The sequence below is a fragment of the Pipra filicauda genome, unplaced genomic scaffold (assembly GCF_003945595.2).
Source record: "Pipra filicauda isolate LSUMZ 115617 unplaced genomic scaffold, ASM394559v2 scaffold187_size1440530_pilon, whole genome shotgun sequence".
Lineage (NCBI taxonomy): Eukaryota > Metazoa > Chordata > Aves > Passeriformes > Pipridae > Pipra > Pipra filicauda.
This window is the reverse complement of record NW_024104295.1, coordinates 1,098,804-1,126,212: the sequence shown is the minus strand read 5'-3', so window position 1 is coordinate 1,126,212 and position 27,409 is coordinate 1,098,804. Positions and strand designations below refer to the sequence as shown.

General features: G+C 38.7%; 2 protein-coding genes across 13 annotated transcripts in view; one reads left to right on the top strand and one right to left on the bottom strand.

Annotated features, from left to right (window-relative positions):
* The window catches only part of THNSL1 (threonine synthase like 1), a 21,465-nt gene extending 5,748 nt beyond the window's left edge, over positions 1-15,717 (bottom strand). For 3 of the 11 annotated variants that reach the window (XR_005563098.1, XR_005563100.1, XR_005563101.1), the window contains exon 1: positions 87-10,146. Coding sequence is in view for 4 of the 11 variants with exons in the window: in XM_039380147.1 (XP_039236081.1) it covers positions 11,146-13,425; positions 13,871-13,963; positions 15,562-15,717 (2,529 nt within the window). In the remaining 7 variants the exon portion in view is untranslated. Of the gene's footprint in view, positions 1-86; positions 10,147-10,438; positions 13,426-13,870; positions 13,964-15,399; positions 15,457-15,561 lie in introns of those variants that run through there. The other 8 variants (XR_005563102.1, XR_005563104.1, XM_039380147.1 and 5 more) reach the window with 7 other exon arrangements.
* Positions 15,701-27,409, top strand: ENKUR (enkurin, TRPC channel interacting protein). Of its 2 annotated transcripts, none has more exons than XM_027751703.2 (5): positions 15,701-15,813; positions 20,043-20,188; positions 21,345-21,565; positions 23,366-23,512; positions 27,021-27,409. In XM_027751703.2, exons 1-5 carry the CDS (start codon positions 15,716-15,718, stop codon positions 27,192-27,194), a joined length of 786 nt encoding a protein of 261 aa, XP_027607504.1. In that variant the 5' UTR covers positions 15,701-15,715; the 3' UTR covers positions 27,195-27,409. The 2 variants fall into 2 exon arrangements, with proteins under 2 accessions (XP_027607504.1, XP_027607503.1); XM_027751702.2 differs by having other exon boundaries at positions 15,744-15,977.

Here is a 27,409-nt window from a genome sequence, read left to right as displayed (position 1 = left end):
GTCAGAATTAGAGTGATAACACAGTGTCACAACACAAAATGACAACACAGTTCATAGAACTCAAGTCTGAACATTTCAGAGGATACCTGAGGCCAAAAGGGAAATAAAACTCTCGATTTGTAGTCCAAGTATCAGCCTGGAAGAAACCCAATTAAATTAATTACAAAATGCTTATTACAAGAATATTTTTTCTAAATTTTATGATTCTGGTATTTTGAGTTGTAACATAGAGTTAAATTTATCCAACAAAGACTTACTTTAAATTATTCCTTGAAAAGGCTTAGAGAATTAAAAAATAGTTATGCTAAAATGACTTTATGACAATGGGTGACGGTGAAGAATTTGAGTGCATTATAGAGACATCTGCTTTACAAACCAAAAAAAATTACCAAGGTGGTCTCAATGACACTCCAAATGTTGCTTAATTCTTCTGTCTAACCTCTAAAACCAGATCTACAAACAGCATCGTCACTAACAACATCTATTACAGCTATCAAAAAAAAACCAACATAGTAAGGCAGCGTACAGGAGGGAATTTAGGAACACAGGACTAGATAATTGTTTCTGGGGAATTGGAGACAAATGTATCATATAATTGATTTCATAAGTTGATCAAAATACATCCTAAATTAAAGTGACAGGAAACTCATAGGGGAGATAGAAGGGACACTGGAGGTTAAAGAGACCAATTTTTGTCTTTTTCGTGCTTACCCACACAGCCACAGCAGCCATAAGGCACAATAACTCATCAGTTGCTCAGCTGCACAGTTACTTTTAAGCTGTTTCATTTATATGTAATTTGATTTATGAAACAGATCATGCATTAATACAAGGAAAAAAATCTCATCACTGAAGATGATTCTTCTGCTGCCCCGGAACTCATGAAAGAGCCACCACTTTGGGAGGTGGAAGACTCACTCTTCACCCCAAGGCTTAGCACAAGTAGCTAAGTGCTCACAGAAGGCAAATGTTATTTTGGACAGTTTTAAAAAGAAAAGTAATTTATATTTCTTCATTTCCCCCGTCAGCTGTCAGCTGTGCCTTGCGGAAATGAGTAACAATTTGTGGTATTGGGCACTACAGAGATCTTAGTAGTTTGTGAAGTAGTTTTCAACTGGCTTTTATACAGCATTGGAAAGTTCACTTTTCACTTGGTATCTTCCGGCTCAGCTTTGCCACTCTGCATTTGAACAGGGGTTGACTGGGTATTAGGTTTGATTTGCCTTTAGTAAAGTAATTCCCATGTCAGGCCAAAGTACCATAGTGGATAACTGTGTCTGTTTTGCATTCAGATGCCTCTGAGAAGGAAGGTACCTGTACTTATAACTATTTCTTTTCACAACAGTATAAATGCATAAGAAAGTAAGAGCTTTACCATCAGTGATCCAGGAGCACAAGGAACAGAGACTCCGGCAATTCAGGTGCTGCGCAATTTGAAAATGTAACATCTTTTTGTAAAGGAAATGAGGACTGTTTTTCAGTAATCATCAATGTATCTTCAGCACCTAATATAAATTCAGAGAATCCAGCATATTCTTTTGATAATAGATGAAGTGAAATATAATTTGGAAGTGTATGAAATATTTAAGTATCTGATGATTTTCTAAAATGTGTAGTTCTAGATTTCTGAGACCGAGGAAGTGAAAGAGAGAGAGAGAAAGAGATTATGTTACTAACTTGGGGAAGCAAACCCCCATATTGCATAATGGCCCGTTGTATCCCACCAATTAAAAACCCTTATAAAAGTACTTTAAAAATGTAACTTATTTTCAATGGACAGACCTGGTTGTCTATTGAAGGTAAACAACTCATTTCCTTTTGAGTACAATTATTCCAGAAAAGTCTTTCATCAAAAAACATAATCCACAGTGATAAATCACTTAGAGCAATAAAATCACTTGCATGAACAAACACAGCTTCTGTCAGTAATTGTGCTTCCTTGCCCTAGGCACAAGTTTGTTACATATGGGAAGCGATAATACTTATGGTTACAGTTCCCAGTATCATTTTCCTTTCCCAGTTCACACTTACTCATACCTATGCCTACCCAGCAGCAGTTACATAAGATGCAATTCCCAACATTTATAATCCACCTCTTGCAAACAATAAACCGCATCAAATTAGCCCCTGACGTGCTTTGTACTAACAAAGTAATTTGCAGATCCATCATAAAGTATCAGGACTATTATTTGTCTGCAGTCAGTATGGACTTTTTTTCTGACAGTGTTACCTGCAAGCTCTTGGTTATATGAACTCTTAGTTGCTGTCATATAACTCAGGCAAAAGGACAAATTCAGTGCAATCTCCTTCCCGCATTTCTGGGAGCTGGAGTACTTATCCATCTGATCCAACATCATGAGATGTCTCAGAAGCAACATCAGCAATGCTCAAGACCACTGATTTCTACTGGTGGTGTCCATCGCACCCTACACATTACGGCTTTTTGGGGGACCCTGAACCCTGCCATTACCTTGACTGACCTGTTCACTTGTTTAGCTGTGTATAGTTCTGTTTACAGACTATCCTTCACTACAAGCCCTTTCTACATGGCAGTCATCAAAGCAGAGAATGTTCCTTTCCTCAGTACATTTGTTTTCCCTATTTTTAAACCTCCTCCCTAGGAGAGGCTTGTTGCCCTTCTCAGAGGAACCTTGTCCCCATCTACTCACCTAATCCTATATCTAAGTACTACAAAGAAAATTCAATGTGTAACTTGAAAGGTAACAGCCACAAATTATTTACTTCCTCATCAACATTTCCTAATTATTATGTATAACTTTCTTTGTCCAGCCATTTCCACACCCTTGAAATAGACATTGTCACCACATTTCTTTAAAATTTGCGGTATATAGGAGATGTTCAGGCCCTCAAATTTTACTGGTAGTCATCATGAGACAATAATAACTCAGGTTTGTCTCTGCAGTCCTTGTGCCAGATTCATCCAGCAGGTAAGTTCTACCTGCCCAATCATTCTGAAAGTCGGGGTTTTTTGACTGACAGTTGTTTTCAGTGAACAAGAATTCATATTCCACTTTTCATAGCCATCTTTGAGAAATGAGAGAGGTATAACAGCATGTTAGGAAAAAGAATATCTGCTTAATGTCAAAGTAGTACCCTGTCTCTCAGCAAAGACTGTCATTAGTGTCAGCAGTGGATGTAGCTGCTACTCCAACCTCTCAGCTGTGTTAAATGATAGGAAGCAAAACCAGAGGGCTCTGGTATCAGTGGGGGGCGGCACGTGGAGCAGAAGGATTAACAGGAAATGTACACATGCATTAGAAAAGACACCATAGAATTTTTGCTACCACAAAACAATAAGGCAAACAAACAAATAAACAACTACTCTACCGTATTCCTTTCTGTTGACTTGAAATAGACTTGAAAAAAAAATAAATGCACAGTTTACACTGGATTCCAGTTTAAGCATAAACTTAAGGTTATAGCTTTTTTTCCAAACAAAATGCAACTAGGGCACTAGCTAAAAGGGAAACAGAAATGATTACTTAGCTCAGGTCTGATCTTACAGAGTCAGCAAAAGAAGCAAAAGTAAGATCAGAACCTTACCCATGGGAGAGAAAAGCATAATATGCATGTCTCTGTTATATAAAACCTAGTACACTTGTATTGGTTTAGCAGGTTGTATTATACTCCCTTCATGCTTGTATAAAATGAATAACGAGCAATGTATTCTTTTTATACATATATATAGCATGCAAAGATTACAGGAAAGTGAAAAAGATATAAAGCCTGAAAGAAAGCAGGGCTGCCTGTGGGCTCAGTGACCAACCTGGATGACAGGCATCTGAAAATACCCTTCTTGGTCATTGTAACATTAAGCTATGAAAAATCCTCCCCTGTGAATACTGTTATGGGTTCTTCTTTAACCCAGCATCCACTAAAAGCTGCATCATAACCAAAACCCCAAACACTGGGGTTTTGCATATAAGATCATGATATTATTTGTGCTCTTGATTTAAATAATTGATTTTTTTATTATTTTATATTCTTTTATTAAAGCAAAATTGATTCCGGATTTACCATTGGAAAGTGTCCATAGTAGCATATAATGCCATGAATTAATATGCTGTTTTGCTGACCTGGAACCATCACATATTTCTGGGTACTCCACATATCAATCAGTATTAAACTAATTATCATTAATGTTTCTGACTTACTGTTAATTGCATTTTATAAAAATTAAAACATAAAAATCTCATATAACATTACAAATGCTTATGACTGCCTTTCACTTAGAGCGCTTCAAAAACTGCAAGAAATTACCATGTCTTGTAAACTCCTGTTAGGAATGCCACCTTGTGGATAAAAGCTGTATGGACCAACGATTCCAGGTAAACTTCACTAAAATTTTTACTTGCAAAAAAATATCCGTTTTGCAGAAATGAGCTATTCACGTGTGACCTTTCAGAACTGTGAATAATTCTTTTATTAACTATTCTGGTTAAAAATGACTGTGAATATGGCTTTCCTGTCCTCATCTGTATTAAATGCTAATTAATTATGCAGGGAGCACTAGTTTCATTAGAGATGGGATGCATTTATTAGCATTTTAAACAGAATCAGATTGCCACATGTACTTAGTAAAAAAGTCCACTAAATGCTTACTCTATTTAGATATAATTTAGTGAATTATTCTAAAATTTACAGAAAATACATTTTTATCATAATATGTTGCTAGAGCAGAACCCTATGAGCACACTTTAACTTCTCTAAGCTTTATAGGGCATCTTTGGTTGGCATATAAAAGGTTGAGTTTAACTACAAATAAGGAAACACTGGATTTTTCATTTTGTCTTATATAGATCCTGTTATGAGCTGAAAATGAATTGAAAATAGCCATTGTATTGCAACTTGCTTGTGAAAGCACAGAGAAATGTCAGGTAAACAAGAATGGAAAGAAGGGGTCCAAGAGCATCTAATAAACCTTAAAAGATCTCTAACTTTTAAAAGCTTGGAAAAATAAATAATAGTTAGCTACATTCAATAAAGCTGACATTTACACAGGCACTTTCCTTCTGTGTCTGTTCACCTCATTTTCATAATGAAAGTATTTATAGCCCAAACCATCACAGGACTTTTTGTATAATGAAATTTAAAACTAATGAGCCATATCCTAATAGCCATGAGTCAAGTCAGAGTGTGCATTAGTAGACCATTTGCAATTCTCTAGAGACAGAAAGAACAAGGCTAAACGTATCCAGTAGCCTATTTAGCACACAACTTGCTCTGTGTACTGATCACACTACAGCAGAACTGAAATGAGTTCACAATCTCTGGCTCTCAAACCTCTGTGAAATTCTGTCAGCAGACAAGTTACTCCTGGGGCAGCCAAATATGACTTGTGATTATTTAATTTGACCTGTTGTGTAACATGGATCTGACTTGTCTGAATTGGTCCTCTTTCTATCAAATCACATTTTTTCATGAAATCATCTAACATGTCCAGACAGGGAAATCTTTACCATTCTGTTATGTACCTTTATCCCTTCTTGTAACACGTCCAACTTCTACTTAGAATTGCTGGATCACTCTTTCACTGCTAGATGGAACAGTTCCTTATTATATTTTTTTTTCTCCAAAGATGGTTTGTCTAGGCTAATTCTTTCACTAAACTAAGTAAATTCTGTTTGTTGAGACTTTCATGCCAGTGCTTTTTTTTAATCCTTCTATTGCTCTCATGGCCTTGTCTGTCCAACTTCCCAGCACTACTGAAAATTATGACTCCTGGAATTGGGCATAGCATTCTTTCAAAAGGTTACACCAGAGTCAAATAGTCAACAATATCACTTCCCTGACAGTATTCCCATTTCTAAACCTCAGGATCTCACCAGCCCTTTTGGCTGCAAGGCATGCTGAAAATTCATGTTCAATTGAGAATGCACATTGTCTCCACACACTGTTCAAAGTCAGTATTTCCTACCACAAATTGTTCTACTTGCTAAGTATGTTCTCAAACCTCCATGCTAGTAGAAACTCAGGTTCATTTTAGGCCACAGTGAAATGCAAGTTGCAATTCATCTTACTCTCTTTGAGCAGTTCCTTAGTATTTAAGTTTTGTGGCATCTGTAGATTTTTTACTTTTACTTTATTTCCTCCTATGTTCTTAACAAACTCATGGTCAAGAGCCAAATCCTGTGTGAACTCACATAACAAATCTGTTCAATCTTTCCTTTCCAGTTTGACTCAATTATTGTCATGATGAATTTTACATTTTTGGGTGATACTCTGCATGTTTCCCAGTTCTGATAAGCATGCTGAGTACACTTATAACTCCTGTGGAAAAACACAGTAACATGTAAATCCTCCTTAAGCTGCTAATACATGTTCAGAATCAACTGGCCATTCACTTTAATTCACTGACATTAACTACTCATCGCTGTTTCAACTATTCAAGTGATTTTTAAGCCCATGATCCTGAAATAATTTTCCAATTGAATGAAGGTTGGTCCACAATTGTTAAGACAACCAGCTCATGTCTCTACTGAACTAAGTGTGAATAAGAAAGATTAAACAGTCAGAGATTTCCTTTTCCATACTAATACCTCAAAATACAGTAGGCTTTCCATGCAGCACCAGGCATGTCTGTGTGCAACATAAACAGAGTGTTTAGACATTTGCTATTTTGGATGTGGGATTCTTTTCTATACATACTTTCCTTCCAGAATGATGCAAATTATCTCACTAACCATCTCGGTCTCAGCAAAGTGAATTACAAGATTATCGGTTACTATACATCTAGCTTTCAAGGAAACACAGGATGGAACACGTCTTTCAAGAGTTAAGAATATCAAACTCTAAACCCCACTTCTTTTAGTGGATTTTCTTTATATCAGATTGATAAGGATTTACAAACATATTTACAAAGAAAGTGCTACAGTGTGGATCCTCCAGTTTTATTTGGAAAAAAATATGGTGGATACAAATAAGTAATGCATATTTCAGGAATGCCAAACATGATATACTTAATAGCATTGTGTGTTCTTGATGTCCTTGAAGAGCAAAGTTGACAGCACAAAAACCAAGAATCTTCCCTGCAGAGTTCCACCAGCTAAAATATTCCATTGCCTCAAAAACATAAATAGCGATTATTTTTGAATTGTAAGATACTAAGAAAACAGAATTATCTTCTCAAGTTGTCCCTATGTGCTCTACTCACCCTTTACCTCACATCACTCTTTGTCACCCTGAGAAGGGCTGTAACTAAAGGCAAGTAATGAGCAGCTGGTACATGTATAAGCAAACCAGTATTTTACACATAAACATTCCTGTAATAAAAAGTGTAAGTATAGACATTACGTTTGTCCTTACATTTGTTACATTCATCCTTAAGGTTTTTCATGTAGTAGCAAGTGTTCAGCAAACATTTATCTATACATATGAATAACAGCTTAACTAAAGCTATGCTTTTACTCCAGGTCAACAAAGCTAATGGAAACGTGTATCTAGTGGCAATGTGTATCTATGCACACTCACACTCTCTGTCAACCCGGCTTTTATTGATTGAGACTGAAACATCCTATCGCTAGACAAACAGGAGCAAACTGTGTATTCAGCAAGCCTAAATGGCTTAAGGAATCCTCCTAACCAGCACCATATAGATTTGCCCTTGTGTATCATTGGCACACCATTTTTGCCTTAAGAAGTTAACAGAAAACACTGTATGACAGCATTCGCTGTGCACAATGTCTGCACACTGAACACACAAGGCAAAAAAGGTCACTTGTGTCCACTCTTTAATGTCTTTTGAATATTTCATAATACTGATAGTGGGGGAGAAAAAAAGACAGTAACAGCAGCACAGTGTTTTTCGAATCACAGTATATTGTTAACACTAAGAAAATCCAGGCTGGGATGACAGGAGGGTTGCTTCCCTCTCTATCCTATGTCCCCACAGCCAGCTATACTGAGTATGCTGGAAATTTTTTCTCTTCTATTTCCCCAGGCCCAGCAGAACAAGGCAAGCCAGGAGATTGTACATCACAGCTGCCAGAACACAGCATCAGCACCAGGTGACAAATAGTGTGCATATCCAGGATCACAACACTACTGCAGCATTTTATAGTGCCCATTACGAGGATCCACAAGCAGATGTAGCGCACAAAAATAGTTCACTGAAATTAATTATTTGTTGAAAATGAGCAAATACTGTAATGTAAAAGCGTTTAGACGTTCTGAGAAATGTATTAATACCTTATGTGCTCTTTAACCATTGCCTTTAAAGACCTTAAGTCCACATTGAAAACCCTTAACTAGGTACAACTGCTCATTTTTTTACTTATTCAATTTGTATCAACTGTTATAATGGCTCATGCAATAGGAAAACAGCAACTGGAAGCTTTACTAATACTTTCTACTTCAAGCTTGAGTTACTGCCATAAACTTTGAAATACTGATTGAGTCACGCCAAAATAAATCCCCTGCTAGTTTAGTTCTGACTGGTTTAACTAACAGTGAGTTATCTCAGGGTAGGATGTTGGCTTCTAGTCTAATCTTAGAACCTCAGCTTTCTCTTTCAGGTACTTTCTATGAAAACAAGCTCTTCTTTGAAGACATTTTTTTAAAGTATTGTAACTGTATGACAAATTGACCCGTGATGTCAAATGGCATTAAGCCCCATGGAACCAGTTACTGCAGGATCTCCACTGAATTCTGAAGCTAAAACCAGTTCCTGTTCCAGTAATTCAGTCCAGGCAGTTGGCTTTGTTTGGGTTTGGATTTGTTTGGGTTTTTTAAGATTTAGAATTCTGGTCTTGTACTGAGCACATCTAGAGAAAGCATTAAATTTTTTTTCCACTTGGAACTACTGTAAGAATCAGACTGAAACATACAGAAATACAAGGTGGATGTGCCTTATCACCGACACAAGCAATGCTTCTTTTTTGGCAATATGCTTATGCAATTCTTTCTTACAGAACTTGGATTTTTTTAAAAAATTACATATTTATGGTCTTTCCCATGTTGTGTCTGGAAAATGACAATTCCCCTGCCACATGAGGAAACTGAATGAGTCAGGTCTTTTCAACCTGGAGGAGGTTCAGGGGGCACCTCATCAGCTTTCCAGTACTTCAGTGGTGGCTAGAAAGAGGACAGAGGCTCTCTCTTCACAGGGAGACACATGGAGACAAAGGGGAAGTTGCACCAGGAGAAGGTTCATCTTGGTATAAGAAAAAAATTTTTCTCAGTGAGGACACTCAATCAGTGGAACAACCTCCACAGGGATGTGGAAGAGCCCTATCGCAGGAGGTTTTTAAGAACTGCCTGGGCAGGGTGCTAGATAATCTCATCTAGGCTCCCTTTCCCACAAAAGGTTGGACTGGGTGATGTTTTGAGATCCCTTCCCACTTGGGATGCTCACGATTCTGTGAAAACAAAAACTTATTTTTCAAAGTTACTGCAGAAATAGTGAATGAGGATTGAGCAGAGAAAAGAACTACAAAGTTCTAAAAAGGTATCCAAGAATGGCATTACTTAGAAAGCTATTGTGTTACACCTACGTTATCAGCTACATTTAATTATACTGTATAATGCAGCCACTGTGGCAAAGTGCTTGGGTCTTTTACCTTAGGCTGGAAGAAATTCTTTAAATGACAATTCTTTAAAATAGTTTACTAGGTGGTGTCTTCTTCACCTCTAATGTGGCAAGAAGGCACACAGAGGAAGATGTCAGATATGATATCAGTTCAAAGTCCCAAGTGAATCTTGACATCTAGCAAATGTTGCCTATCAAAGAGGCAAAAAATGTTAACAATTACCAGATTATTTGAATCTTGGTGGGAAAGTCGACCTCCCATCTGATGACGGACAGCTCTTTACCTGTAACTGTGTGCCACTCAAAACTAGCCAATACATCATTTCGCCATATATCTTAGTGTGAAATGTAGTTTATTTTATGTCATTGCCAAATATATCCCCAGGTACCAGAATACATTCCTCCATAACCACATGATCTCCTAGTACAACCTACTCTATCTTTTTTCTTCAGAAAAAAAACAATAAAGAGCCTGTCATTAGCAAAACCACACAGATCTATTTTAGGTTACATAATGAATACCTCTGATGCTATCACACTGGAATTCATCCTTCGCTTTCCTTGATGAGATGCCAAGCAATTTGGGAAGCTTCTTTCTTACACTAATTCACTTTCTTACACTTCGGCAAGAACCGAATAGAACATCAAGGGCGTTAACTTAAGAAAATAGGAAAATAGAAGTAATTAGAACAAGAAAGCTCTATGACGTCAAAGATAAAACTTATAATGCAAAAAAATAAGTGTAAATAAAAGGCAAGGTCTGGTTGTTATTTAAGAAGACCACTGGTACTACTAGCAGTGTAGTACCAGTTCTATGGGATTAAAAAAGAATTCTAAAGTTGAAAGTTGAAACAGAACACATACAGGAGAGAGACCACAACACACTGGAGGAAGAGTCACATCTCAAATATATTAAAAATATTGAATCAAGTATTCTATTTGACACAGGAAAATATCTGGGAGAAAAAAGTGTGAAAAACAAAAAGACCAGATTTTTTTTCATAAACACTGGCCTCATGATACATAATAAAACATTATACAAAAAGATATCACAAAATTCAACGGTTCAGGGATTAATAATACAACTACACTTCAATCTTTGTAGTGAAATCCATTCTCATTAGTAACATGTGAACATTATTATAGTATCTTATTATGTTTCAGTGACCTAAGTGAAATGAGTTAAAGTTTAATTAATCACCCGCAGACCAAAGGATCACATCATTGTTGCAACAAAACCAGAGCTATTAGTTTCAGAAAGGTCAGACTTCATTATCTGTGTCCTTCCATGGAGGACACTTCAGGCTTCTGAAGGAGACAGCACTGCCAAGGAAAGCCAGTAGTGCCGGCATCTCTACTGTGTCTGACCTTCAAAAAGATATTCCAGTCTTTTACACTCTCAATTCACAGCCTTTCACCACCACTAGAAATCTCACACATGTTACTTACAAATACTGTTGAAAGCTTGACAACTGAGTATAAAACTGTGGATGTTGTACTGTGGACTGGACACAGCCCAGGTGAATGACAGATTTAGTAAAACATGCAGCTTGTTAAGAAGGTATTGCAACTGACACTGGGGATATTGGATCAGTTGCTCAAAAAACTTTCATGAAATGATTTTGAATTAAGGTTTCTATATGGTGCATCAGCACACTCATATCAGCAGCACAGACCTGGTGATCCCCCTTCCCTGTCTTTTTCAGGGTCTCTAATAGGCCCCAGTGGATTGGAGGCAGGGCGCTGTAAGAACTCAGCAAGTGAAGCTGACTTAATGGATTCTGGTTTATTTCTGCAATCCTCAAGGCCCTCAAGATAGCAGGTGCAAACTTAGAATAATGAGCTGTAGATGAAATAATAATCGGGCAAGTTCTATCCTGCAATCGATCTGCAACTACTTTAGCAACAGCTGTGTGCGTATCCAAAATATATCCTGTAGTACTGTACACAGAGTGAATGGCAGCTAGACAGTCCTCCTCAGAGCACCAGCCAGCCACTAAGTCCTGCTGAAGTTTTTCAAGTAGATCTTTCCGTAGCTGGAAGTGGCCCTGATTTTCCAGCTGGTTAAATAATTGTGTTACCAGTTGTCCATCTTCATTAGCAATCAGGTGCAAGTATCGCTCAAGATTGGAGGACTTCAAAATATCTACTGCTGATGAAAAAGTAGGAATTAATTTTCTTCCCCTCAAATCATAAACACCTGTTCTTATGAAGTCAGTCAAAACATTGTTTTCATTGGAAGCACAAATACATTTTCTGATAGGAATTCCCATCATTTTAGCATAGAAAGCCGCTAATATGTTGCCAAAGTTTCCTGTAGGAATGCAAATATCCACAGGGCTTCCAAAAGGAATAATACCTTGATGAATAAGATCAAGGTATGCAGAAGCATGATAAACTATCTGAGGAAGCAGTCGTGCCCAGTTTATGGAGTTTGCTGCAGCTAAAGCAGTTCCATATTCTACTGTAAGAAAGCCGGTAAAATCAGAATTAGTAAAGATTTGCTTTATAGCTGTCTGGCAAAAATCAAAATCAGATTTGACACCCACTGACCATGCATTTTCTTTCTGACAGCCAATCATCTGAGATTTTTGAATTGGGCTTACTCCATCCTCAGGAAAAAAATTCATCACAGCAATTCTCTGTTTGTCAGTGTCATGGAGACGACTAAATCCATCTAGGACAGCACTCCCTGTGTCCCCAGAAGTAGCTACCAGAATCAAGTAATTGCAGCTTCTGGGAATGCAGGAGGCAAATAAATGTGGCATCAACTGTAATGCAAAATCTTTAAATGATGCTGTTGGTCCATGAAATAACTCCAAAAGAAACTGATTGCCTGCCAAATGCCTTACTGGGGCAACTTTAGAACAACTAAAGTTTTCTCCATAAGCAGTTCCAATAATTTCTGCCAGTTTAGAAGCAGGAATATCAGCAGGATGTATGCATCTTTCTAGTATGACCTCAGCTCTTTCAATGTAAGTTGCTTCTATCAGACCTTGCCATTCTCCAGCAGTGAATTTTGGAAGTCGTCTCTCGGGAACAAAGAGTCCTCCATCAGGGGCTAAGCCCTGAATAACAATGTCACTGAAATACTTATGAGAGTCTTTTTCCATACTCCTTCCAGACCTACTAGACCGAGTTGAAATGAAAGTTTCCAGTTCTGAGTCTTGGTATCTCTTCACAGCATCAAGTACCTTTTCTGCTACAACCTCTGCTGCAATATCCTCTCCACAAAAAACACGGACGTCGTACCACCTTTTGTAAAATGGCTTCCTAAACTGAAGTATGTCCTTGAGAGAATTACCTGCAGACAGGCCCACGATGCGATCCACTGCCATTGATTTCAGCCTGCTCATAATGACTGTTGTGGGCACATCCAGATACACAACTATTCCATTTTTCTTCACGTGCTGCATGCCAGCAGCATGCATTGGATTGGACCCACTAAGGGAAATGACACTTCCAGATGCTGAAAAATTCAACAGGGCTTTTCCTTCCTCCTCTAGAAATTCCTCATAACCAACGTCCTGCAGTTTTTCTGACACACTCATATTCCAGGATGTTTCAAGGACATCGTCATCTATGTCTATGACAGGGCAATCTAGTTTCTGGCCTACTATTCTCCCAATCGTTGTTTTCCCAGCACCTGGAGGTCCCATCAAGATAATATTTTTGTTTCCAAGAAGAGAATGGCTTGAGAACCAAGACTTCCATATCTGTGCAAATGCAACAGGTCTTGAAAGCATCAGTTTTAAACACATGCTAGAAAGACTGTTTTGGGTTATTAGTCTCAAAGGCCGATACTGAAAAATGTGAAACATCTTCTGATGAGTTATTGTGGGGGTTTTTCCAAGGCAACTTGACAATCCACTTAACTGCTTCAGAAAGAGAAAAAAAAAAAAAACAGACAAAAAACCAGTAACCAGTCCTTCAGCAAACATCTAGGAAAAAAACCTAAAGGACATAAAATTCAGAACAAAACTTCAAACATAAATCCAGCTATGACTTCATCAGTGCCAGGGAGGTATTTCTCAGAGAAAGACTCATTCCACTCTCCTGCATAATTCCAGCTCATTTCCACTGACAAATCCAATTGTTTGCAAATAATATTGTTCACAGAAATTCAAAACCAATTAGTTTTTCCTCTATTAGACTTGCTTTTAACTACACATTTACAAATCACGATTAACTTGATTACCTTCTTGTAATCAAAATGTTAACAAAATATACATTTGTCCCACCTCCCAAGTTAACTTTGATTTTTTTATACTTTCTTGCTGAAAAAACAAATGCAAGACCCACTTAAATACACAGATAACTCACAGTGTTGTGCAACAGCAAGGCTGAATGAGTTGCATTCAAATCTCTTCTGAAGGGATGCCAAACCGAGCAAGGGATTTGTGAAGAACTCCTATACTGGAATTGTATTGAGTGTAATTTGAGGGGGGAAAGAAAAGGGGGGGAAAGAGAGAGAACACATCATGAAGACACTCTACCTTCCAAAAAAAGTCACTAAGAAAGACGGATTTCCAAAAAAGATTAAGCAAGAAACTCCTGACATTGTGCTTTTTTTGCTTAGAGAAATAAACACCAGTATCAGCACTAATTGCAGCACATGATGTTTAGGGAGGTCAAAAGGGGAAAGACTCTCAAAATCTCCCTAAAACTGAGGCAGGGGTGGGAAGAGCATTTGCTCAATTCTGTGCGAAAGATGAGCTTGCAAACAGTAAGTCTGTGTCTGCATCCAGTGCTGTGACCTGGTGGACATGCTGTAATTACAAGACAGAGCGAAGACGGGCATATCATACTGTATACACTTTTTTTTCCTCAATCCTTAGCGAGTCATCCTGTGTAAATATAAGTTTCTTGTAACAGTCATTAAAAAGGAAAAACAAACTGCAAAGTGTAATATCCAGTATGAATATAAAGCTGCAGTGCAATAGTAATGCACTCTAGTGCATTATGTATGTCTATATTCACAATAGGGACAGAAAGACATCTTTGTATTAAGCTTGCAGATGTAAAAGAGTTACATTCAGGATCAAAAACCCCCAAGAATGTAGAGACAGTATTTTTGTGACTTTATTTCTTGAACTTAAGAATCACTTCAAGCATTATGTGTGAACTAAGGGAGTGCAAACCACACCAAGCACAGTCCTACCTGCCATGTCCAGCTTCATTAAAGATTCACTTGCAGCTGCAGTCACTTGGTTTGCACTACCCAGCTGCTGGGTGTAACAACTGGGCTGCTCTACGAATTTAGGCCATAGGTATTGTTTGAAATCAGCTTAGTTAACCTGGTGCAAAATCTTGCAGGGAATTCTTTATCCAGCTACTCATTTCAACCTACTGCAGTGTAGCCCATCTTGCACCCACCCACATAAAGCACATGTACACAGATGCCCACAGCCATTGAATGCCACCTGTTTCTTTGAGATAATGTTTTGTTCCAGTGGCAAAACTTTTCTGCAAAACCAGCTAAAATTAGCCATCCAACTTTAGATATGAACCCCCACGCCAGAAGGGTGCGGTTCTGTTGCAGCAGAGCTCACACTCAAACCTCCAGTGAAATTTTATGCATTGGCAATACACCTCCACCCTTCACCTGGACGTGGGCAGCACCTACACATCATCAGCAATGACCCACCATTCTGTCACCCACTGCCGGCGACAGCCCTAGTGAAAACCGGGCCGTGTTACTGGGACAGACACCAGATGATGCCCTGGACCAAGATCCTACACGGGCTCTCGCCTCAGCGACTCGACGCGCCCTGAAGGAGCCGAAGCGTGGATGGGCGGAGGGAGGGGACCGGGGGGACCGCACCCACCCACGCACCCACCCACGCACCCACCCGGCCACGGCAGCCCCGGGCTCCCATCTCCCCTCGGGAGTGGCGGCGGCACTCTTGTCCTGCCCTGCCCTGCTCTGCCCTGTCCCGGCCCGTCCCATTCCTTCCCTCCCTGTCCCGGCCCGGTTCAACCCCCTGCGCCCTGAGCGCAGCGCGCGCACGTACCGGCGGGGGCGGGGACCGCTGCCACAGGTGCCGCGCGCGCCCACCGCGCGCCCCAACGGCGCACGCGCAGCCGAACCGCCCGACCCCCTCTGACTTCACCGCCGTCCAGTGCGCATGCGCCGCCGACAGGTGGCGGCAGCGGCTCCGCCCCGTCATGGCGCCGTTACCCGGCAACGGTTTCCCTGGTAACGGACAACAGGAGCCAGCCCGGCCCCGCCTGCAGCCTCTCAGAGCCCAGAGCACCGCAGAGAGGTGGGAGTCCCGTGTCCCAGTCCCTCAGCGAGGCGGGCGCCCCTCGGGGAGGCGGGCGCTTCCCCGCGCCTGGGGTCCCGCGGCGGGAGGATGGCGACGCAGAGCGCCCAGGACGGTGCCTGTGACCCCCCGCCCCGGGCGGAGAAGCCCGTCAAATCCGCCGGGTACGTGGATGTGACAGAGCCACTTGCAGGCAGGGAGGCTGGTTCTGTCAAGGAGATGCATCTAAAGAGGTGTTAAAAAAGACCCCAAACAGACTAGGTTTTGAATAGTTATTGCTCCTCAGAAGGACGTTGAGGTGCTGGAGCGTGTCCAGAGAAGGGCAGTGAAGCTGGCGAAGGGGCTGGAGCACAAGTCCTATGAGGATCAGCTGAGGGATCTGGGGGTGTTTAGCCTGGAGAAAAGGAGGCTCAGGGCGGACTTTATCACTCTCCACAACTGCCTGAAAGGAGGGTGTAGCCAGGTGGGAGTCGGCCTCTTCTCCTGAATCATGGGTAACAAGCGACAGGATGAGAGGGCATAGGCTTAAGCTGCACCAAGGGAGGTTTAGGTTGAACATTAGGAAGAAATTTTTTGGTGATTAGACATTGGAATGGACTGCCCAGGGAGGTGATGGAGTCACCATCCCTATAGGTGTTTAAGGAAAGACTGGACGCGGCACTTAGTGCCATGGCCTAGTTGACATGGTGGTGTTCAGTCACAGGTTGGACTTGATGATCTCAGAGGTCTTTTCCAACCCCGTTGATTCTGTGGTTCTGTGATCTGAGGGTTTACAGCCTGCTCCATGAGCTGATGATTCCGTTTAGTGTCTTCAGTGTCATCTTGTTCATTGATAATTTACAAACACTCTTTATGCACAGAGGAATCACGTGATGTCTTTGTTATTTGCACTTACAACAACTTCTTGGTAATTAGCTGAAAAGTTGGCTTTTTTAATTTATTTTTCTCAGTGCCCCACTTCCATACTTTCTGTGTGTCAGGCTGACACTGTTCTTCCTCTGACATTGTTTCTTTTGCTTCTCTTTCTCACCTCTTACCTTAAAAATATAGAAAAGGCCTTTTGCCAATAGTTAGGAAAATGTGTTAGGTTTTTTTGAAGTCCCTATTAACATAAGAGAAAACTGTTACACTGTAGTAGCAGAGTTATCTGTTGTGCCAGGCACCCACCCAAGCCACTCCTATCACTCCCCTCTGCAACTGGAACAGGGGAGTGAAAATATAATGAAGGGTTCATGAGTTGAGATAAGGACCAGGAGAGATCACTCAGCAAATACTGTCAAGGGCAAAACAGACACAAATTCAGCATAGTAATTGAATTTCTTACTAACAAAATCGGAGCAGGATATTTTTCTTCTTCAATATGTTATCACAGAGGCGTTACCACCATTCCTGATTAGCCTGGCCTTGGCCAGTGGTGGGTCTGTCCTGGAGCCAGCTGGCATCGGCTCTGCCAGACATGGAAGAAACTTCTAGTAGGTTCTCACAGAAGCCACCTCTGTATCCCGCCTGCTATCAAAACCTCTCCACGCAAACCCAGTACATACACTGAGCATCTTTAGTAAAAGGTTAATGTAGGTCATAACTCAACAGCTTTAAAATGAGTAGAAGTATCAGTGATACTCATTAGAACAAAGATAGTTATCGCTTTTCAGGTAAAAGGATTTTGACTTGTGAGATTCCTAGTTCTTAATCTTCTCCATGTAGAAATAGATTTGTTTGCTTGTTTGCTTCCATTGTGAATGGACATACTTTTGGAGGTAGATACTTTTGACAGACAGAGGAAGGTGAAAGGACAGTATGGCAAAGCACACACACTAAATCCATTCTTGTCCTAATACCATTTGGGGATTTGAATACTCTATGACCATCAGATTCAGTTTAGGCAAGGGGATCTTGGTTTGCATATAATCTGACTGAATCCCCTTCTGATCTCATTAACTTTTGTTGTCACCCCACTTTCTGCTTTGGTTTAGAATGTGACAAATATCCAGCTGGTAACAACAGTGTCAAACCTTGTTAAGAGCATAATTTGACCAGTTTAAACTAATGCATACAAAATCTAGTATTTTGTGGGTTTTGTGGTTTTTTTGTTGCTTTCTTTTCTCAAATGAAATCTTATATATTTCACTCCCAACTGATGAGTTACTGTTCATGAAATCAAAGCAAGCATTCTCATTTTCCCCAGCTTTGGTGTCCCAAGGTTACACTTAAGGAAAATGTATAGACTTCTTCTGTCTTCTTATAGATGTATTGTCATTTTTCTCCTTGCCAAATGATGAAGGATTAGATTCTGAAGTCTCCCATAACCATGTTTTCTTCCCTGCAACCCTCTCTGACCCTATGATATTGGTATGTGACATATTTAGCTACTTCCTTGGCCTGAAAAGTCACTGAAAAGAAACAACTGCCACATCACTTTGTCCAAAATAATGCCTATAGCTGTCTACAAAAGATATCTTTACCTTATGGCAGTATGTAATAAGCTCAGTGTTTTCTCATTCATTTTCTCATTCCAAGTCTCTGTGAACCCCACTAGGTCAAACTCCTCATAAAGTCAGTGCCTTTTTCTCCTGTATGCCTACAATGCTACTCCTAGCAAATGGTGAGGAATGTAATTATTTATCAGTTTGATGGTTTTGTGCCTGTCTGTAGCTGTTAGCTGTGAATTTAACAGAAAAACTAAATAAAACCTCATTCCTTATTTAGAAGTATTTATGGAATTATGTGTACTCTCATGTACATAATCCTCTTTCTGATTTTGGAGACCAAATCTCCAAAACACAGAACAACTCCTCATTTTTAATCAAGTCCTCTAACATGTTCTAATGTTATGATCATAAGTACAAATACATGCATTGGGCATTCACAGCTCACGCACAAGAGCTTTCATCAATGTTGCTATTATGATACATGTTCACTAGCCCAGCATTTCATGGTTTCTTTCTTCTTGTTTTGGTATTTCCATAAAATAGGTTGCACTATATGTAATATATAGAAATATAACTATATATATAATATAATAATGTATCATACAACAATATAACATAATTATATAAAATATATACATATTATATATGTTATATGTAAAATATACAGGGGCAGTGTTTCCTTACCTGAAAATGTGGTATAGTTTTTTTTCATAAACATGTTTTTTTCTGTAAAAGAAGAGCAGATTTTCATCAGCTTTTGTCTACCATAAATTATTATGACATGTTTCCTAAAGATAGACTGATTTTAGAAGGTACAGTGAGGTAGCCTTCGCTTCAGGAGCAAGGAGTTCTGCTCCCTCAGGCAAACATCTGTGCCAGCTCAGTCCTTCAGATAGAGGCAAGATGTTGCTAATCAGCTAATGATCAGCATTTGGCTTCTTTTGCAGATTTTGATTAAAGCAGAAGTAGCAGTGCCATATGCACCATTAGACCAAAACAGCAGTGTGTGCTTACCATGTGCATACAGCTTTTCATGTCTGATTTTCACATAAGCTGTTCCAGTGCCAAGCCCACCACTGATTACAATTGTTCAGGATAGTAGTTTGGATCTGTGCAATATAAGAAATATACAGTGTGCTGTGCTATTTTGGAGCAGTGACCCATCTCATCTAATCTCTCATAATAGTCTGTAACAGATGGTTCAACAGGAACATTGAGACAGTGATACAGTGGACAGTAATAAGAAAAAAATTATGATCCAAGACATTCTGTCCAATTCTTAACTGTATTTGACATCTTTTCTCCAGCATAAATCACAGACTCATAGAATCACAGAATATGCTGAATTGGAAGGGACCCATCAGGATCATCGAGTCCAGCTCCTGGCTCTGCACAGGACACCCCAAGAATCACACCATGTGCCATAATGAATTCATGCAACTACTACTCAAAGCAGTTTATTTCCAAAATTTAGGTTTTGTTGAGTTTCAAAATGTCTGTGTTCAGTATTTCTATTTGGGAGCCATTTCCCAAAGTGTGATAATATTGACCTTAAAGACACAAAAGCAGAAGGAAGAAGCAAGCTAACTTCAGAACCAGAAAACCATTTGTCAGTGCAGTACTGGGTTTAGCCTTAGCATGGAGGTTGTGTGAATGATGGCCTTTATTTGGGAGAGAGTACAAAAAAAACCAGCTTAGGCTTTTGCCATGAATACAGAAAAAATGTATATTCTTTTAAGAAGTATTTTGAATACTTTTTCTGACTCTTAAATTCTTTATGGTTATTTTTTAACCTCTAAGGTTTATATCCAAATTAAGAGCATTTGTGAAACATGAAGCAGAGAAAAATAAATCTCAGTGGAAAACTATGGGGCCAGCAAAAGTTGCAGTGCCATCTCCAAATGATTTCCTGCAGAAACATTCAAAGGAACCCAAGCTAGCACCAAGTAAGTGTAGATAGGAAATGCATGCAATGAAATGTATTTTTTAAAAATAGAGAGTTAAGCCTGTGTGTCCTACAGTACGAAGTTATGGCAAGCTATTGGGTTGTAAAAAACAAACCTCAAGAAAGTACTGCTTCATGGGGTCAGTATCAGGAAACCAGCTGTTGTAGGAATGAGCTCTGTCACTTGTGACATTACACTTATTTTTTGTCAAAAAAGAACATGAACTCAGACAGCTTGAATCAAATCATTATCTCTGACAATGACCATGTATTAGTGTTATGTCTAGTGGGAAATATGGTGGGAAATATTGTCTTTCATCGCTCACTGAAAGTGAGACTACTCAGGAGACTACTGAATTTCTGTTGGTGCCTTGGAGGAAGGATTACACTAAAATGGAGGTGTTTCTATATTCTCTGGAAGGTTTGTGAGAAGTTGTTTACAGTGGTTGGGGAGCAGCAAGAGCAGGGCTCTTCCCTAAGGAGAGATGAGCCCAACATTGAGGGCAACCGCAATGCAAGCTGGGCAAAGACCTCAGGAAGGGGTTGCAGTCCCACCGTGCCAGAGGCAGGAAGGCAGGGCAGGGTGGTGAGGAAAGTCTGTCCTGTCAGTGGCCCTGTGACCATCAGGCAAAATAGGGTAACAGGCCAGGTCCCTCCACTGATTCCACATAATTTTCAGGACTAGGACTAGGGGCAGGCATGGCTGAGGCAGTTCAGCCAGGCACTGACAGCACAAGGCTGAGCTGCAATGGGGTTCCTGAGCCCAAGGGTGTGGGGTGACTGCCCCAGCTGAGACTGGATGGGGCTGTTATTACCTAAGGGCCCTAACAACGAGCATCTCTACTAAAAGTAGTTATAATTACATTTGGAAAGAGTCCTGTACTGCTGCAGTTAAGAGGAAATGAGTGACATATTATAAAGAAAACCTATCTGAAACAACATAGTATTTCCTAAGTTATAAAACTTCTGTTAGGCCAAACAAGCATAGTTATTTTCATAACAGTTCATTGAGAGTCAATTCTTTCATTGTAGATACTGTTGGGTTCTATTTTTATGTAATTCTGTACATAGTTATTTTATTTTGAAAAATGTAATAACATTAAGTTGCAAAGTTCCTCATGGTTATTGCTGAGAATGTTTACATGCTCTATTCACAGGAAAAAAAGAACAGGATGGTAAGAAATTGCCTGCACTATCAGTGCCACGGAGGACGTATCGCCCAGTTATTAGGATTAAAAAGAATTTTATAAGTAAAAATGCACTTGCTGTTATCAGAGGGGTACCTAAAAAGCCTCGACATTTTTGTGTTGATTCAAGACAGGGAGATAAATATCTCCTTGAACCTTCAGGACTTGTACCAAAATACATTAAAAAAAAGGTAAGTTTTATTAAGTTATAGTGGAAATACTATTAGCAATGCATATTTTAGGTTCACTATTCCATTCTCCTGTGAAATGTTTATGGTTCTTTTTGAGACGTTTAGATCCACTGCTGTTTGTGGTGGACCTTTTAAATTCATCAAGAACAAGTTACTGACACTAGAATTGTGCCTTGCCTTTGCTCTGCATTCATTTGCTTATGGTGTCAGCCAAAAAAATTGGCAGAATGATGGTGCTAAAGCAATAGCATATGTGTTGTATTGGGAATCTGGGGAGTATCTAATGGGGAAACAAGTGGAATTCTGTGATGAATGACTGTTGGCTCTTTAGGAAAGACAGGCAGGGAAGAAGAGGGGAAGGTTGCCCTTTGACTGGAGAAGCTGTTCAAATATATGGAGCTCTTCTATGGAATTGTCAATAGGCTGGTTGAGCTCATGGGTCAGGATCAGAGGAAAGGCCAGCGAGTGTTAAAAGCGTATCTGTTATGGAACACCTAATAAGGTGAGGAACTGGATGAAATCTCTTTAAGCAACTTGAGGAAATCTTCAGATCACAGTGCAGCTTATGGAAGACTTTGTGTTTCTTGATACCTGCTGAAAGGACAACACAGTGGGATGAAAGAAATCCAGAAAGGTTCCTGTAGCATGTCAGCAACAGCTTTCTAACACAAATGGTGGATGAGCCAACCAGTGATTATGCTCTTCTGGTTCTGCCACTTACAAATGAGAAAAATTGGTCAGGGGTATGATAATCACTTATAGTCTGGGTTGCACAGGCCATTAGTAGTTCAAGGCCCCTTCCTCCTCAGGGAGGTGGTAGTGTACAGACCCGGTACTTCAGGAGAGCAAGCAGCAGCCTATTCAAGGGACTGGTAAGTTGGACCCCATGTGAGACAGCTCTGGAAAGCAAAGAAGCTTGAAGAGAACTGACATGCCTTTAAGGACAACCTCCTCCAAGCACAGGAACAGTCCATTCTGCTACTCAGAAAACAAGATATATCAAGAGTCTGGCTTATCTAAACAGGTAACTCATGACAGAGAATTCTGCAAAAAGAGATAACATATGACATAGCTCCAGATAAAAGATGCAAAAAAGGACCTGAAGTACCTTTGCATGGCTAAATATATATATAAACAATGCTAACTGTGGTGCTACCAAATACTAAAAAATTTGTGAATCACTTAGCATTTAGTTGTAGTTTCATTTTACAAAAGTTAAGGCAAAATAGATGTGTTTCCCCAAGACCATCTGGGATATTCAGAAGGTATTTTTTCTCACAGAAACAATTCTGTCAAAACCAGTATGGGATAGTTTATCCTTCTTACCTAGTCCAATTTTTGTGTATGTGTGAACACTGTTCACTCTGTTCTGTGGCATGCAACATTCAGCAAAAATTAGGATACAGGAAGAACTTTTCAAAGAAAGTCTCTTAATGAATGTGTTTCCAACCGTGGAATCTGACACCATGTAAAAATGTAAAATAGCTCGCTGTCATTAACAGATTTCAAAATCCTCACTCAACCATCAGTTCTTATGAATAGATGTTTTAGCTTCTGTTTTCTGTTGTCTGCCAAGGTTGTAAAAAGAAATTGAAGGGAATTGTTTATACATTTTACTCAGGCTACAAAGACAATCATGTTTGATACTTTTAAGAACACAGTGATTTAAGATTTTAGTGCTCAGCAGCACAAATTGTCATTTCAAGCTATTTTTGCAAATGTAATATACTATGGATGACAGGTATCTCTTTGTTTCCTTCTTAAAAGCACATATAAGGAACATCTTCCTTACCCTTATAGGATTATGGTGTTACACCAAAATATGTAACACAGAGAAATGAAGAAATTAAGAGAGAGGAGGAAGAATATGAGGCCAGTGTTGTGGAGCAGCTCAAGAAGAGAGCCTTGAAACAGCTATCTGATGAAGAAAAGACAAGTCTTCTGCAGGTGCATATTTTGATTTAGTGTAATTAGTAATATGTACAAAAGATTAAATAAGGTAGTGTAAGTCCATAAAAATAATAAAAGTATACTGGAATTTTTTTAAGTGAGACAGATGAATTAGCTACTTTTTCACTAGATGGAGCTGTAGAACAGTTGTAAAAAACTGAAAGGAGCTGATCTAGCTGCAGTTTTAATCCAGTTTTCAGTTCTGTTTGATTCCTATCCCCCTTAATGACTTGGAATTTCAGTGAAACTTCAAAGTGCAGAAAATAACCTATATGGATTTAGTGAGAGTTAATCATGGAAAAACACATTTCTTTTCCCAGCACAGAATATTGCCCCTTTTTATTGGCAGTTTCTATCTTGATATTGTGACCTTACTGACTAAAACATAAGGTCATGCTTTAAAATGTGGCAAAAAAAAAAAGAAAACAGAATTAAATTGCAATATAGTCGTAGAACAATGATAGAAAAATCTGTATTTTGTCATGCTGTTTTGGATACTGTCTTTCATACAGTTTTGATTGAACAAGATTTTCTAAAGAGAAAGAATACCATGAAAGAAATAGAGTGTAAAAGAGACATTTTAAAAGTATATCCCACCCTTGAACTGGAATTTTTGCTGACCACTTTTTAGCCAAATTTCCTATGAAAATGAAGCCTACATTACTGTGATATCTGTTTATCAGTCTGTCCCTTAATAACTTGCTCTTAGCATCCACCTGAAACAAATTAGTAGATGGATGGACAGCTTCAAGATGCTGAATTCCCACAAGAAAAAAAATCCAGCAGAATATCTAAAGAGAAAACAGTGTCTAACTCCCTTGCAAAGATGAACCAGTTAATTGGCAAGGTCTGAATTGACCAGCACAATGGTGTCTCTTGCTTGTACAGCAAGCAGTAGAAGCTGGGAAGGAGTATGGAAGAGAGGTGAGGGTATTGCACTGAGAGCAATAAAGAACAGAACAGCAAGGGTGAAGATTAAGATATTTTTATGTTGGGAAAGGCATGGGATAAGCTCATAGTCCAACAAGTTAACTATGCAACAAAAATATGTGCAAAAAAGCATGTGAGTTCAGCTGCTCACAGTTCTGCATTTAGTTTGATTAAAATTATGCTCTATATTTTTAAAACACAGTAATGCACTAAAATATTTTTTAATTTAAAAGTTTTTAGACTGCTTTTATTAACTCAGTATTTTGTACTTTTTTTTTTCCAAAACATTTGCTCTTTCATGGGCTTACTTATACTGTTATATTGTCAGGAGGAATTAGTATCCCCAGGGTATGTGGCTTCTACCCAGTGCTCAGCTGTAGACATATGGGAATTCCTGTCTTTTAAAATAATTGACATTGCTAGTGAACACATGTGCACTATCTGATTTGAAAGAATACGTGGCAATAGATGCCTGAGACCAAAGTCAAGCCTCATGACCTTAAAATAACAAAGGGAAATAATTTGTGCCAACATTTTTTGCACTCTCCATTATGCTTACTTTGGTTGGGATTTTATGAGAATAAAAGAGAATATTGATAAATGCAGTACATATTTCTCACTGATCCAGCATGTATTAGAATTTTATATAGAGAGAGCTGGATATTCAGTTTGTGATCTAGCCCATAGCAATAGTGGTCAGCATATTACATTGCTGTTGGAGTTGCTGTGAAGGAGATTTTTATAGAGAGAGTCTTGATCTGCTTTTGATCTCTTCACTTTGTAGGGATAGAGCAAATTGTGATGAGTGCATGCTCTAATATTTTAAAATTCACTGGTTTTTTTCAGTGATTTCCAAACTAGTTTTTACTAATGTACACAAAGAAGAATTATTTAAAAGAAGCCATGATTCACTCTTCTATGAAAGCTTTTTGTAAAGATGATACTCATGATAATATATTTGTAAACTGTACCTGATGCCTGGTAGTTTACAAGCTTTATTAAAGTACTTTACAGCCTTGGATTGCAAAGACAAGTATCATTACAAGACAGTAAATAAATATCCTTGTTGCTCTATGTTTCCCATGTCGAGGTAGGGTTTTTAAATTTATGTAGATATTTTTATATGAAGATTGTTGGAATAACTTTTATGAACACTTAGATGCTTAATATGAATATACAAAAAGCAGGAATTGCCATGCAACAAATACACTGGTTTGAATCCGTAAACTATGTGTTCATATTAAGAATTATGTTTTTCTTAGTGTTGGCAGAGAGAGTTCATTTTTTTTCTGTTAAATCAATTCCTACAGTCGACAAAATCAGACAAGCCTTTAAGCACAAGAGCCCTCAAGTTCTGAAATAGAAACAACAATCTTCAAAACTAAATCTATATTAAGAATAAACTCTCTAAATTTAACTTCAGTATCTTCATCAATTAGCCAGTCAGTGAGGAAAAACTGCTTAATAATAATAGAAGACATGAGGTTGGAAATCATAATGTGCCATACAATAAGTGTGCTGGCTGAATCCAGTTTTAATTATGGAAGAGAGTTGAAAACTTTAGTTCCCAAGAGAGTAACTTCAGTTCTTTATTTTTGAAGATACTTTGTGATATCCTTTAAGGTGACAGAACTGAGAACCAAATAAATTTTGAAGTGTTTTCTCATTGACAACTATATTGTGTTATTTACTGATTGCTGTCTCAGTTGCTTGTTAGGTGTGATTATTAAGTTCACCCATATAGTTTTCCTGAGGACATTTGATGTACTGAATAAACTCTACTAAATCCTCATGTATGCGTGGATGGGATGTGCAGATTTTGATTATACTTTTGAGGAGAGAAAGTAAGAGCATTTGTTGCAGTAATTGTGAGGATGTAAAGACAAGATTTAAATTTTATTTTTCTACCACAGTCTGGTTCCATTCAGTGTATATTGCTGGATAAAAGTTTGTCTCTGGTGTTGAATTACCAAGTTTATGAGTAAATTTTGGATTATAGCATTTTAATTTATTTTTAGGCAGGGTTTTAGTCTCAGAGTTTTATATCTGGAGGATACAGTTTGCTTTATCTAGTAAGGAAATTCTTGGCACAGTAGCATTCAAAAAAGGTAGCACTGAGTACTTACTGAAATTACTGTTGATAGGGTCAGTGACAGCTGGGGGTTTTAGTCCAAATGATAAATAAATTGCCTATAGGTGTTATTGTAAATGTAGATTAGAAATGGAATGCAATTCTTTAGAATTTTTTCAGAGTAGTTTACAGAAGCTAAAATATTGTGGGACTATTTTGGTGTCCATGGTCTGAGAAAAGTCTCAGTTACAGAAAATCAAGCTGGGGGTGAGATGACCTGAAACTGCTGCTGAATTTTGGCTGGAGTTCTAAGTATTGAACTTTTAAGGATTTAATTAATTTTGTCCAATTAAGATGATGACACATTATTCATATACTTATCTGTTATTTTTACATTGCAGTGACACCAAATGCAATATTAATGAAAAGGTCAAGTCATTTATGTATACATTGTTCTTACTTTAAGTTTTTCTCATATATTTCCTTCTCGTATAATGGCATTAGGGGCTGAAAAAGAACTGGGAGGAAACAAATCGTGAATTTCAGTGTCTTCCAGTACTAACAGACACCAGGTACAAGAAGATGCATAAAGCAAAGGTGGAAATGAAGTTGAAACAACTGGAGCATGACATAGAAGCACTCGAGAAGCACAAATGGGTCTACATTGCAAATGAGTAAGGACTGTTGTTCAGATATTGCCTCTTTCCTCCTTGTTTTCTATCCCTACATCTCCAAGAAGCGCCTCCCTAAATTCTCAGAGGAAACTGTTACCATCAACTATTCAGAAGCTAGTATTCAACTAATATAAGTATGTAGCTTCTTTAAAAAGTTGTTACATATAGCTGTCATCTGTACAATTCACAGAATGTTTGGAAATAAAATTCTTAACTAAA